At 41.6% G+C, this 15,048-nt stretch overlaps 2 protein-coding genes across 2 annotated transcripts; one reads left to right on the top strand and one right to left on the bottom strand.

Moving 5' to 3' along the window:
* The first annotated feature begins 5,074 nt into the window (after nucleotides 1-5,074).
* Nucleotides 5,075-6,571, top strand: LOC121801597 (probable 3-hydroxyisobutyrate dehydrogenase-like 1, mitochondrial). Its single transcript, XM_042201120.1, has 2 exons — nucleotides 5,075-5,708; nucleotides 6,065-6,571. The coding sequence occupies exons 1-2, from the start codon at nucleotides 5,091-5,093 to the stop codon at nucleotides 6,428-6,430; spliced, it is 984 nt and encodes a 327-aa protein (XP_042057054.1). The 5' UTR covers nucleotides 5,075-5,090; the 3' UTR covers nucleotides 6,431-6,571.
* A 240-nt stretch (nucleotides 6,572-6,811) lies between these two features.
* Nucleotides 6,812-12,964, bottom strand: LOC121800083 (hexokinase-2-like). The gene is made up of 9 exons (XM_042199644.1): nucleotides 12,417-12,964; nucleotides 10,403-10,550; nucleotides 10,148-10,330; nucleotides 9,842-9,916; nucleotides 8,561-8,716; nucleotides 8,373-8,471; nucleotides 8,143-8,273; nucleotides 7,487-7,568; nucleotides 6,812-7,401 (listed from the first exon to the last, which is right to left on the bottom strand). Exons 1-9 carry the CDS (start codon nucleotides 12,686-12,688, stop codon nucleotides 7,051-7,053), a joined length of 1,497 nt encoding a protein of 498 aa, XP_042055578.1. The 5' UTR covers nucleotides 12,689-12,964; the 3' UTR covers nucleotides 6,812-7,050.
* Between the last annotated feature and the right edge of the window lie 2,084 nt (nucleotides 12,965-15,048).

Raw genomic sequence — 15,048 nt, 5'->3', positions numbered from 1 at the left:
TTAAATTACTATTCATTCAATTTCATTTTTTATTTTTATTTCAAACCCAATTCAATTAAAACAAACACACTTCATTAAAAAACACACAACATAAAAAAACTACAACTTAGAATTTAAAAAAATAAAAAAACACACAACTAAAATCCTAAAAAATTAAACGTTTCATAATTTAAAATACAAATTTAAAGAAAATAAAAAACTACTGCGCCGGCGAATCATCCCCCGAAGGCGGTGGAGGTGCAATAGGAGGTGGAAGGCCAAGTTGTGCTATCATATACACAATTCCGTTCCACCAGGCTTGGTATTGGGAGGGCGAGAAGCGGGAAGTGTCCGCCATTGTGGCGGTCATGTACACCGCCATAAGGGTGTTCGAGCCTCCCTCGAGCCCGATCCCGAGCCCGCCTGGCTTGATTCGCCTCGGCCCTTCCTCGCTCTAGCCGCTTTCGCCGCCTTCGTCCCTTGCGGCCGACGGCGCCCACGACTGGGTCCCCCGGCATCGCCGGCCGTACCCGCAAACTCCTGCGAGGCAGCCTCTTGTGCGTCGTTGCCCTCACCGGTGTCACCAGAAGAGTATTGGCCACTCGTCGTGTGCTTCGTGCGCTTCGAGGTTGAGCCCGAGCTAGAGCGGACACCGCCGGCCCACCGTTCCTCGTCCTTGACTGCCTGCCAAACATCCACGAATTTGAATTGTTTGCCGGTGTCGTGGTTGTAGACGCGCAAAGCCGCCCTCAGAATGTCGGCTCCCGTGGCGCCGCTTTGGTAGTGCGCCGCTTTGGTCGAGTAGATGCCACAAAATTTTTGACCTGTCTGTTGACTATGTCAAAGTGAGAGCGGTGCATTTTATATGTACGCTTGCGGGAGCCTTTCGGCTTGATCTGGTGGTGGGTCTCGAGGACCTTTTCCCAGAAGAACTTCCGGGGTTGTTGATTCCCGACGATGGGATCGTACGAGACGGAAACCCAGGCGTTGTACACCGCCATCATTTCGCTGTTGTTGTACGGATGCCGGCCTAGATCCTCGTCCTCTTCCTCCTCCTCCTCCTCGCCCGCCTGGGCTTCCGCCCTGGAGCTTCCACCGCCTCGGCCTCCTCCCCCGCCTCGGCCTACTCTCGGCGTGGGTTCAACGGGAAAATCCTCTCGGGTCTGGGATAATCCCTGCGAATACCGCGGGGCGGAGGGACGGGCATATGCATCCACGTCAAAATTGTGTGGTTGGTACCCCCCTCGGCGTCGCCGAACCCTGGGTGCCCGGCGTCGACGAACCGGAACCACGCATTGTGTTGTACATGGTGTCCCAATCGCCGAACGCGTTGAGATCCCACCCGCCGGAGCCTCCGCCGCCGGAGTTGCCGTCGCCGGACATTTTGTGATGAGATGTTAGATGAAAATTGGAGAGGAAATTGAGATGATTTAGGAAGAATAAATGTGTAGTTGTTTGTGAAATGAGGATGAATTAAGAGTATTTATAGAGTAAAAAAATTAATTAAAAATAAAAAAATGAAAAAACGGATATACCGTTTACAAATTTTTTTTATTTTTTTTAAAATTCGATTTGAAAAAAGATTTATTGCGTCAGCGCGTGACGACGCCCACTCGCGGGCCGACGAGTGGGCGTCACGCATGGCGTAGGCACGTGGCGAGACAACCCGTCTCGTGTATCGCAGGGACGGGTCGCGGGACGGGCGCGGGACGGGACGGTGTGCCGCAACGCGTCGCGCGAGCGTTCCGTCTCTCTGCGACGGAACGCAGGACGGTGACGCGCCGCGTAGTGGATGCCCTCAGTCTTATGTGGTTAGAAAAATTTTAAAAAGTTATGCAATGTTAAAAATAGTATACTGTACTAATGTGTCTATTATTGTAGTTAAATTCGATAAAATTGGTTTTTATATATATTTTTCTCATTTGATAAAGTAAATCTAGTACTACTATTGAATATGGTGATAATATCATACGCTCCTTCCATTCTTTATTTCTTGTCCACTTTTATTATTTTCGCTTATCCCTTATTTATTATCCACTTTCATATGTTAACATAAATAATAAGTATCCTCACGTTTTACTAACTCATTTCCTTCATATTTTATTATATAACTACTAATACATTAAAATAGACTCACATCCACTTACTTTTTTTATATTTCTTAACACATTTTTCTTTATGTTTTTTAAAACTCGTGTCCAACACAAAGTGGATTAAAAATACAGACGGATGGAGTAGAATTACTCTTGACCATCACAGTGAAAAAGTAACTTTGACAAAATCAATAAAATTAGATAATCTGAAACTTATTTATCGGATAATCGGAACCGCAATATGAGAAATGGAGCAGTAAGCCTCTATTCCAATTAATTTTTCAACCATTTTCTATTACTATATTTTTTTAAATTTTGTGTCAAATTAAATGATGATACAGTGAAAAAGTTACTTTGACAAAATCAATAAAATTAGATAATCTGAAACTTATTTATCGGATAATCGGAACCGCAATATGAGAAATGGAGCAGTAAAAGAGCTTAAGCCTCGATTCCAATTAATTTTTCAACCATTTTCTATTACTATATTTTTTTAAATTTTGTGTCAAATTAAATGATGATAAATTATTAGGAATGGAGGGAGTATAATTCTTATTCAGCTACTAATGGAATAAAATCGCTAACTAATGATTTAGTAGTCTTTGGTAATTTGGCAAAATTAAATAAGAGCATCCGCAATGGGCGGACGATGGCGCGCATCGTCCGCGCCATCCATCGTCCGCACCCATTGCGGGTGCGCGCCATAGAGCGCGGACGATAGTCGCGCCCTATACTTCGGTCGCGGAGAAAAGCGCGGACGATGGCCATCGTCCGCGCCATCGTCCACCCCATTGTGGAGGTCGCGGACGATCGACCGCGGACGATGGGACGCGGTTTCGTTTTTTTATAAATACCGTTCATTTGTAACATTTCATTTCACGCGATTTCATTTTCGAAACTTACATTTACATAATTACTACGAAATGGATTCAAGCCCCAATAGTCCTACGTTTAGCGCAGGGGCGCATTGGCAGGGTACAGAACCCGACGATTATCGTTCGTTCGACACCAACACCCATTACGATCCCGATTTCAGTACGGAATCGTATGGGTTGTCTGACATGGAGCCGTCTCCGCACAGCCTAACCGCAGCGGCCGATCCCGACTCCGCCGCGACCGCTTCCGCCCCAGCCAGAAAGAAGCGGAACCGGCAGCAGAAGTTGCCGCCTTCCGGTGATTGCGATGAGTACGCTGTACGCCCCCGGCCGTACGAACTACAACGACGACGAAACTCTCACTTTGGCCCGGTGTTGGGTAGATATATCGGATGATCCGATATTCGCGAACAACCAGCGACAGATCGCGTACTGGGAACTCATCGCGGACCTCTACAATTCGGTCAAGCCGCCGACCGCGTACAAGCGCAAACGTGAGCAACTCCGCAAGCATTGGGATCAAGTCAAGAAGCAAGTGAACTTGTACGCGGCGGAGTTCGAGAAGTTCACGCGTTCACAGGTGAGCGGCGAGAGCGCGAGCGACGTGCGCACTAAAGCGATGTTGTCGTACCGGTCGATGTTCGGCGATTTCAAGCACGAGGCCATCTGGGCGCTCTTGAGGGAGAAGCAGAAGTTCCAAGGTGGAATTCTGCACACTGGTGCGCCGAAGAGGACGAAGGTCACCGAAGTTGGTGACTACACGAGCAGCGGCAGCGGCAGTCACCCGGTTGACCTCAACCGGACGACGTGGATGAAGGGAGTTCCGGCACACCGGTGTCCTTCCGGCGTCCTCCCAGCGTCAAGGCTGCGAAGGCCAAGGGGAAGGCGACCGCGACCTCATCGTCGACCGCTGCAACCCAAGCTCCGGTCCCGGTACAGCTCCCGACCCAGACGGCCACCGCGTTTGAGTCGTTAGCAACAACGTCGATGGCAAGGACGATGTTGCAGACGCATAGGGCCCTCAAGAAGTGTACCGACCCCGACGAAGCCGAATATCTCCGGGCGTTACTCGATGAGCTGCGTCGGAAGTTGGGAATTGGTCCGACTTAGTTTTTTTTTTATTAGTTCAATGATGTAACTTTTTTTTATTAAAACTTCGCCGTTTGTTATTTATACCGTTTTTTATTTACTCGTTACTTGTTATTTGAAAACAGTTAAATTAATTAAACAAAACAATAAAATGATGATGTGGTGCGCCATAGGGCGCGCCTTAGGGCGCCCCACTGCAGGTGGGGAGGTAGGAGGATAAAACTGCTGACGTGGCACGCCATAGGGTGCCCCCTTGCTAATGCTCTAAGAGCATCCACAATAGCGCCTAGCGCACCGCCTAGCCGAGCGCCGGCGCTAGGCGAACTATTGCAGCCGCCTAGCCGATTTCGCGGAAAAAAACCGCCTAGCGCTCGGCGGTTCCGCGGTGCTAGGCGGTGCGCTAGGCGCTATTGCAGCGTACGGATCGCCTAGCGCACCGCCTAGCGCGAATTTTTAATTTTTTTTTTGTTTCTGAAACACTATATATACGCGACTTGCCCGTCATTTTCATTCGCACCACTTGTATTATCGAGTGGGCGCGGAGGACTGCACGACGTTAGTTTTTTTTTTAATTATGTAATTTTTTTTAATTAATGTACTTTTTAAATTTTATTAATATTAGTGAATTTTCTCGTTTTTGTGGCGTAAATTTAATTCCGTATATTGTGTGATTGTTAATTATTTCATTTTGTATATATTTGTTAATAGTGATGTGGATAGTATTATTAATGTTTCCTGTATATGTCTCGTAAATTAAATTCCGTATATTGTGTGATTGTTAATTATGTCATTTTATATAATTGTTATTAGTGATGTGGCTATTGATGTGGCTGGGCTATTTATGACGTGGCTAGGCTATGGCTGGGCTATTTATGACGTGGCAGGAGGATTTTTAGTACTGATGATGTGGCAGTGGCTAGGCTATGGCTGGGTTATTGCTGGGCTATTCCTACTGTGGATGGCCTAAGTACTTACTTAATTATCACTTGAAATTACGAAATTAGCCTTAGAAAAAGTCCAAAATAACATATCATCATCATCATCTAAGCAGAACATGCGTCTGTTATCCCTCCGCCGCTCACTCCCTCCCTCACTTCTCCTCCGCCGCACCATGTCCTCCTCCACCGCCGCCCCCATCACCCCCGCCACCACCAAGCTAGGGTGGATCGGCACGGGCGTGATGGGCAGCTCGATGTGCTCCCACCTCCTCAAAGCGGGCTTCACCGTCACCGTCTTCACCCGCACCAAATCCAAGGCCCAAACCCTCCTCTCCATGGGGGCCCACTGGGCCGATTCCCCCAAATCCCTCGCCTCCCAATCCGACGTCGTCTTCTCCATCGTCGGCTACCCCTCCGACGTCCGCCACGTCCTCCTCGATCCCTCCTCCGGCGCCCTCTCCGGCCTCCGCCCCGGCGGCGCCCTCGTCGACATGACCACCTCCGACCCCTCCCTCGCCCTCGAGATCCACTCCGCCGCAGCCTCCGCCGGCTCCTCCTCCGTCGACGCCCCCGTCTCCGGCGGCGACCGCGGCGCACGCCTCGCCGCGCTCTCGATCTTCGCCGGCGGAGACGAGGCCGTGGTCAGCCGATTAACCCCTCTCCTCAGCTGCCTGGGTAGGGTTTACTACATGGGCGGCGCGGGGAAGGGGCAATTCTGTAAATTGGCAAATCAGGTGATTGGGTAGGGTTTACACTGATTTCATTGATCATATAAAATGTCACTTATATTTAAACGCCGTTAATTATTTGCCTAGGCCAAGTTAGTATAAAAGGTCTCATTATTGTGTTATATGGAGTACTTAAAAAAAGAATCATCATTGATTCATTTGTTACAATTGATTTCATAAAAATTTCATCTTTGTTTCATGCTTCCTAGGTCACATTGTTACAAAATATATTAAATTGAAACGTAAATCAAACCTTATTGTTTATGCAAACTTCTACTTGCATTAGTATTGTTTATGCAAACTTCTACTTGCATGAGACAATGGGGAAACATTGTGTTCTAATAATATAATTACACCATCAGGTGACGATTGCGTCGACGATGGTGGGATTGTGCGAGGGTTTGATCTACGCGCATAAGGCCGGTCTCGATTTGGAGAACTATCTCACCGCTATTTCGACTGGCGCTGCCGGATCGAAATCGCTCGATCTGTACGGCGCGAGGATTTTGAAGAGGGATTTCGAGGCAGGATTTTACGTGAATCATTTCGTGAAGGATTTGGGGATTTGTTTGAGGGAATGCCAGAGCATGGGGCTGTCACTGCCGGGGCTGGCCTTGGCACAGCAGCTTTACGTATCGCTTCAGGCTCACGGTGAGGGCGATTTGGGGACGCAGGCGCTAATTCTGGCGCTCGAGAGGCTTAATAACGTATCGATTCAGCCGATCTAAGCCGGGAAAGTTGGTGTTAATGATGGTGGAGCTTGTATCGTGGTTATCATGAATGGTGTTTCTTTTTGTCTGTGAGAATGCAAATATGTAATTCATCACAATAAAGGTTGTCACATTTATGTGAGAAATAATGTTTCACTATGCAGCAATGTTAAATTCTAACTGTAATACTTAATCTTGGTAAGACGCTTCCTCTCCGATCCAAAACAGCCTTCGTTGCTGCTGCAGCATCGTGTGTTCAGCGTGGCCGTGTGCACTAACATCAGTGCAACCATCGCCCACATCTGAAGTTTTACCTCATAGCGCCGATATAACATAAAGCATAAACATTTGAAGTAATGAAAATATTGCATAAAGCAAAAAAAAGAGAGAACAAATCAATAGTGCCAAAAGATGATGACATACATAGAAAAAGAAAATGTTGTGACTAAATCTAAAATGAAAATCAGTTTCTCGTTAATTATTATAACTTAGACATAAAAATTATCAAATATTTGTAAATCCCTCAATTTATTCATCTCCTTCCACCGCTGCCTCTGTCCTCCTTTCAAAGGCATCCAAGTATATAGGCATACATAGTTCCCACAAAACTACAAAAAATAATCAGAAATTGTACATCTTCAAGATTCTTCTTCCACTTCGAGGTACTGCGAATGGGATGCCGCCAGAAGGGCGGCTCCGATCCCCGACCCGTCGTTCGAATGCTCGATCACGACGCTGTCTGAGACCTCTCCCAGCAGCTCGTCAACCGTGGCCTTCATGCACTCTCTGAATTTGGTGTAGTGCTCGAACAATCCGCCATCCAAAGCTATGACCGACCTCTGCTGCTTCTCTCCCTCTTTCGGGGCGTCCCTCTCCAGTTTCGTGAGGATGCCCACGATGCCGGCTGCGGAGAGGCGGGCCCCGCGCGTGGCGACGATGTCACATATCGCCACGACGATTTTCCTCATTGTCAAGCAGGAGTTGGGTACCTGCCCATGAAGGGATTAAGAGTCAGTGAACTGCAGATATCGAGGTAAAAGTAACTTAGTTTCGTACACAGGAGGGAGCGGGTACCTCAAGGATGTCCTTCAGCTTGCTCCCGACAACCTTGAGATCGGGAGAGGTGTCGTGGTGCATAGCCGACATGTCGGGGGTCCTGTGTTGTGTGTAGCATTGGTAATTTAGCTATAATGCTATGGAAAAGGATTTTGCAGTAGTGAACTCTGTACATAGATAAAAATAAAATAGGGCAAACTATAAAAAAAATCATGAAATTTAGCCAAATTTTAGTACGTCCCACAACGTTAAAAATCGGCTGAAAAAAACACAGAGTTTGATTTGTTCAGAGTGTATCCCATGACAAGTAAAATTATATCTGATACGGCAACTGGGAAATCATATGTGGATGTCACGACTAGTTAGTTAAATCATGACAATGATGTGAATTGGTTGAAAAATATCCACAAATATATTGCAACATGGGATAATTTCGTAAAGTCCAAACTTCATGGTTTTTTCGGCTGATTTTTAAAGTTGACAGATCAGAATTTGACCAAAGTCACAAACACTAGCAAGACGAAAGGGTTTTTCTTTATTGGACTATAAATCGATATTAACATGTGAAATTAAAATCTCAAGACACCATACGACAATATACCCCACAAGAAGAAACGAAACAGACTCACGACCATTCAAGAATGTTTTTTTCTGTCTCGGGCACCATTGCTTACCTCAGTATGAATGGGATGCTGAGTTTGGGCGGGATTGTATCACCGAAAAAGGACGCCTTTTCAGCCATCGTGCATAAAACTATACGCACAATTTCTCCAAGATACATGCCAGAAATCAACTTCTCGAAAATCTGCAGCATCAAGAAAAACATACACACAGGCCAAAATATCCTCAGCATTTTACAGCTTAGGACAATAAAAAGCAATAGAAATGTAGGTTAATCGAGTACCTGATCTCCAGGATTCAAACTCTCAGCATCAAGAGTGTAATCGTACACTGTAAGTGGAAGATGTGACGAGCGAAAATTACCCCACTCCATGTTTATAACCTCCAGTAAGAAGGAATGTCAGTTACTTTACATATAGCTAGAATCTACGAGTATTAATCAATGAAATCTTTTCAAAAAGCACCACCAACCATTTCTCCGCTTTTAGGTAACAGACCCTGCCATTTTGGAATTGCATGTGCCCGTTCGACATAAGCAGCATTAGTTCCTGTCCCAAGGATCACAGCAGCAACGACATCCGGATTGCTGTATCTTCCTCCAGCTAAGGTTCCAACGGTGTCATTGACCTGCAATGAACAAACAAGACGGGAATCTTCATATATGCACATATAAAAAAATGAACAAAGGGATGTTCACAGTTAAAATGGAGTGAGGAGAGAAATCAATGGAATCAACCAAAAACATCCATAACAGCAGAGCTTCCATATTTCTAGCTGTCAAAGACATACAACTCGAGTACATAAATAAGTGAAAAAATACTCTGTAATTTTTAATTTAGGGATAATCATAGCTTGTGTCCCCAACATTCAGTGTTTTCCGAAAAATGTCCTAACTCACAAACTATGATCAACCTAATACATTATGTGTGACATTCATACATATGCAATACTCCCTCCGTCCCATACACCTAAAAGTGTGGTACTTTCTATTCTCATAATATAACAAACACTAAAGTGAGACCTTTATTCCAGTCACAATATAAACAATACAAAATTTATTAGAGCCCGTGCTCAAAGATTCTTACATTTTTTTATGGAACGGAGAAAGTAGTAATTATTGTGAACACTAATAGTTAATCATATAATCAATCCTGTAAAGATTTTTAATAAAAAAATTGAAACTAAGGAATTATAAACCCGAGTTATGAAATTATCATCTCTAAATACCAATTAATAACTAAAAATTTAAAATTATAATGAGACATTATATTATGATCATAATGTAGACAACTAATAGTATTAATAGAAGAACTAAAAAAAATTGTTAATTGCAGTTATGATATTATCATATATAAACTAAAAAGTAAAAAGTTAACCATAAAATTTTAGTACAATATAGTCAACATTAATTAGTTATCATTAAACAAAGAGAAAAATACACAAATCTAAACCAATATTAAGCCCATTTTCCAATTTTAACTCAATAAATGACCATTTACTAAAACCAAAATACACTAAAATTCAATGAATCAATCCTTTCCAAACCTTACATAAAGTCAACCCAGTTCAGATTTGTAAAGGAAAGAGAACAAAGAAAATTGATTCTTGTAATTTGTTGATGCTAGTTATTTACCGAGTTAGAATTGAAAGCATAGCTAGTTTTGGATTAGATTAGTGTATTTACATTACAAGCAAAAAACAAACAAACAAACAAACACACAAACCAGGATCTCGTAAGGAAAAAAGACTCACCAACGCAGTCACACGCATATCAAGTCCAACTCTTTCCATTGCTTTCGTTAGCTCTCCAACGACATCTTGTCCAATCTATGAAAAGCCAAAAATTGATAATGCAACAGAACACTGATATCTGAAACAAATATATTTCTAGATTAACTGATTTAAGTAGAAGTGGCAATTCGTATAAACAAGACATGTTTCAGGTTGACATGATAAGATTAATTCATAAACACAAACTTGGAAAATTTTCTTTTCAACAGAACACAACAGGATAGTGACACTTTAAAGGGAGGTAAAAGATGGAAGGAAGAAACAAACCGCATCTTCGATAAGGAAGCCTTTCGTCCAGTTGATTAGGGTTCCTGATGCTAACGATAATTGCCGAACTGGGAAGGAAAAGGTGAAACCAAGCTCCCTTTGCCTTCCGGGTGGAAGATGAAAGTCATCGCCTTCTGAAGCAACAAATTTTGCTAGTGCCTCGGCAATGAAATCAAATAGTTCCTGAATTACAAAACAGCATCAGCTAATGGAGATAATCAAAGTCAGCATTTCGTGCCTCGAGAATGTACTCACATTACATGAACTAGTCATCAGTTGTGGAGGAATCGATACTTCATCAAACTCCTGCTTGATCACATTGTCTTTGCCACCTAACTGTACTCGCATAACACGGAAGTTTGTTCCACCAAGGTCCAATGCGTAGAACAATCCCTTTTCATTCCTGAACAGAAAATACGGGAATCACACCCTTGCCAGGCGAATCTTATTGCTCATATTTGCAAACTAAACCACAAAAGAGAAAGGGAGTCTCTTTTTTCGGATAGTTTCTTCTTAAGCTATAAAATTATACATTTTTTCGGTTGACATTATCATCAAACAATGACGGCACTGTTTACTAGAGTAAACTAAATGGACAACAGGACCACATGATTCGTTCATCGTCAGTTCTATTATGAGTTAACAGCAAAATCATATAAGCACAAAAGTCTACTAAAATTATGCAATCATGGATATTCAATGGATGTAACAAAATGCATAATTATGCTAAATTAGCTCACCTTACAGATTATAATTGTGGAATTCATAAGAACAGAGAGTACACAATCAAAAGACGTTCATCTCGAAAGAAGCATCATTTACTCTTTTACAGCAGTTTTCAAATGTAAAAAAAGCAGAACATCCACTTCTACATAAAAATCTTTAATAAATTGAAAGCTTGAATTGGAACAACTGAAAATATACAAAAAGAACAAAGCTACAAGTACTAGAGATGCAAAAGGCAAGGGAGGGTCCCACCACCAATCCCAAACAGAAGCACACTACAACTCCAAATATTAGGTACGTGTCCCATGATTGAAAAGATTAAACAAGAAATAAGAAGAAACAAACGTAGAAAAGCACCATATTCATAGATCTCGGAAAAAACAACCATCATAACGGAAATGGAATGCTGATGCTTCTCGTCACAGGACTCCAGAGGATGACAAGTGACAACAAATCAAAAGGTCGAGAGAACACAACGTGGAAGTGAATATGTTTATTAAGAGGTGTGTAGTCCTCTATCTCAAATGGAGAATGTTTAGATGAAATGTGTCATGCAGCTTCAAATTCAAATTGGTGAAGCATTTCATATTTCTATTCTATAATTAATGATAGTGGTGGAGCACCACGAGAAAGGAAGACGTAGACAGACACGATGAGCATTATCTTGTTACTAGCCATACATTTTACCCATCATCTTTGTATCGAACTACAAAAAACATAGATCTTTGCCTAAACGATGATATAAACTTGGATCCACACGAATTACTAATCAGACACTAAACACCAAATCATGATCTGACTTGATAATCACTCTCAAACACCAAATCATGATAAAGAAAGCAAATTTCCATTCTAAATCTTGAACAAAACACATAATCTGACTTCAAATCCCTTTAACCATCACTCTTACACACCAAATCTCGATGAAGAAAGCAAATTTCCTAAACAAACCACATAATCTCACATCACTTCAAACCCCTTAACTATCTCTAAAACACCAAATCTTGATAATCATCAAATCAATTATGCTAGATACATAGGCACACTAACTTGGATCACAACCAACTTTAGCAATCAAAACATTGCAAATTGGAGAGGATCAACAAGATAAAGAAACCAATTTTCCTAAATCTTGAACAAAACGCATAATCTGACAGCACATCGAATTTCTTAACCATCACTCTGAAACACCCAAATCATGATTATAATCAAATCAACTAGGCTAGATAGTAGATAGAGAGGTACACTAACTTGGATCCCCATATGATCACAACCCAAATCATGATAATCATCAAAATGAGAGAATCAACATGACAAAGAAAGCAAATTTCCTAAATCGAACAAAACACATAATCTCACAGCAGATTTCTTAACCATCACTCTCAAACACCAAATCTGATAAAGAAAGCAACTTTCCTAAATCTTGAACAAAGCACATAATCTGACAGCACTTCAAATACCTTAACCAACACTCTAAAGCACCAAATCTTGTTAATCATCAAATCAAATCAGAAAACACAAAACACATTTGCTCACACCATACCCTGTGGGGAGGTTATCAACGTAACTGATGAGCATCTTGAGCTTGCTGCCGCCCTCGATTGCGAGGCCGGCGTGCATCTCCACCGTCATAGCATCGGCGACGCGGCGGAGCTTGGCGGTGGGAGTGGCGCACTTCTCCTCCAGCTCCCTCAGAATGGCCTCCGCCATGGCCCACTTGCCGGAGCTCCTCATCCGCCGCCTCACCAACAGAACAGCGGCGGCGCACACCGCCGCCGTGCAGACCACCGTCGCCGCCACAGCTACTTTGCCCATCTCACCGGATTCGAGATTTATGGCCTAAGATAGAATCTTTTAGTTGGTTTTCGTGGTGGTTATCAGTGATTTCAACCTATATAGACGATTCGACCATTAGAAAGCCACCATGGCTGAAATTAATGGAGAAATTTTATATGGGTTCTCGAGAGTTGGGAGGGATTTGTCTTTTAGTTTAAAGATATTTAGGAAATACTGTAGAGTATAACAAAGGAGAGGAAAATGACACAGATGAAGGGCTGGATCAGAACTTTATATGTGCAATTTGTCTTAAGAATTTCTTCAATTCTTACCAGAATCAAACCAAAATCTCTTCTTTAAATTGGGTGTTTTGTCTTTCACCTTATCCGAATCTATAATTAATCCACTTTTTACTTGCAAATTGTAATAACACAATCAGTCAATGGTTTTGGTGTTTAAAATCGAAACCTACTGAAATCAAAGATTAAACGCGCTAATTTAGATAAAAATATTACTAGAAAAAGATCTTTTGAAACGAATTTCCTTTCTTATTTTATTTTCCCCATTTTTTTCCTTTTGTTAGCATCCTTTCTTTCTTTTTTCCATATAGTAATGAAATAGTTAATGAATTAGAAATGATTGTGTTATTAATATTTCTCGATTTGATGATTATGGGCCAAATATACTTTATCCCAAAACAAATGTCAATTTTGGATTACAGTCTTGTCATTCATTTGTAATACTAGTATTAATCTTGTGTGATTGCAATAATTAAGCTAATACATCTTGGGATAATTTAATCTTGAATAATAAAACGCTTATTTTTGAATAAACTAAATAGTATAGTGTGTAATATTAAAAGGGAAGTTCATACCGAACCTTAAAAGCCACTTTAAAAATGAAACTCAATGAATAAGCTATGATTAAATTTTGGTCAAATTTCACATCCTTGTTCCTAACTTCGACGGTTTGGGTGGTCGGATTCTATGCACTAAGAATGTTTTCGAACTAAAAAGTGTTTCCAATTTTAATATTAGAAAAAATATAACAGAAAAATCTCTAAACATTGTATTTATTCTTTGTAGTTTGGAGTATTGAATGTTGTATTATCCCCTTATCCCAACTATTGGTCAATCTAGGGGTGTGGCGAAACGGGTTATCCGCGTGTACCCGTACTCGATTTCAGCTAAATTTGTTGTCCCTATACCCGCTCCGCAACATAACGGGATTACCCGATACTCATGTCGGGTTTCCCGTACCCGACATTACGGGTACCCGTACCCAACCTGAAACCGGTGCTTCTAACTTTAATCATGCAGGAAGTGCTTCGAACCAAAAGTTGAGTTCATAAAACTAATTTTATATTTATGCTTTAACTTTTTGTTAGTACTTGGTTGCATCAATGCAACTATGTTAGTCATCTACTATTGCAATTTTATACAAGTGGATGAATTTTGGGATTGTTGGTGACTTGCTGCAATGTGATTTCAGATTTTTCATTTTTAATTTGCTCTTCAATCTTCAATTCTTCATGCAAAATTTTCAACTATGAACTATTCAAAATAAAGTAACTTCTAATCTCTCTCTCTAAAATGTTTCAAAAGAACTTTTAGATTCTATAAAGTATTAAAAGACGGGTATTATCGGGACTAACTGGTATACCCCGCAAAACTCTAAAATACAATACCCGATCCTGGCCCGTTTCCCGTTATCATCGGGTAGCGGGTACCCGATACCCAGCGAATATCGGGTCGAAATGAAAATTACCCATTACCCGCTACCCATTTTGCGACCCCTAGTCCCCTAGGTCAATCTAATCTATTAGACATACAGTAGTGATATACCTACTACCCGCAAAACTCTAAAATACAATACCCGATCCCGGCCCGTTTTCCGTTATCATCGGGTAGCGGGTACCCAATACCCAGCGAATATCAGGTCGAAATGAAAATTACCCATTACCCGCTACCTATTTTGCGACCCCTACGTCAATCTAATCTATTAGACATACAGTAGTGATTCACAATAAACAAACAAAATATTAACTAATAGTCATGATTATACCAATTGTGAATGAATCAAATTTATAGAGATATTGTTGGAGTTGTCCTTTCACTATATTCTCACGAGTAACCTAAGAGCCAGAGGTGGTCTCTAATTTGCTCGCACGTGATCACCAGAGAAGTAGTATTTTTATTAAATCAATACTTAAATAATCCAAATCTACCACAAAAATATGCATTTTTTTAATTTTATTTTTCTCTAATGAGGTGGGTCTAATTCTTCACTAACAATACTTTATTTAATTTTTCTCACTACCTCTCTCATATTTTACCAATTTTACATTAAAATCTGTGTCGAACCCAAAATTCATATTCTTTAGAAACAGAGGAAGTAGT

The sequence above is a fragment of the Salvia splendens genome, chromosome 4 (genome assembly GCF_004379255.2).
Source record: "Salvia splendens isolate huo1 chromosome 4, SspV2, whole genome shotgun sequence".
In the NCBI taxonomy this organism is placed as follows: domain Eukaryota; kingdom Viridiplantae; phylum Streptophyta; class Magnoliopsida; order Lamiales; family Lamiaceae; genus Salvia; species Salvia splendens.
Note: the sequence above shows the minus strand (reverse complement) of the source record. Positions and strands in the feature narration are given on the sequence as shown.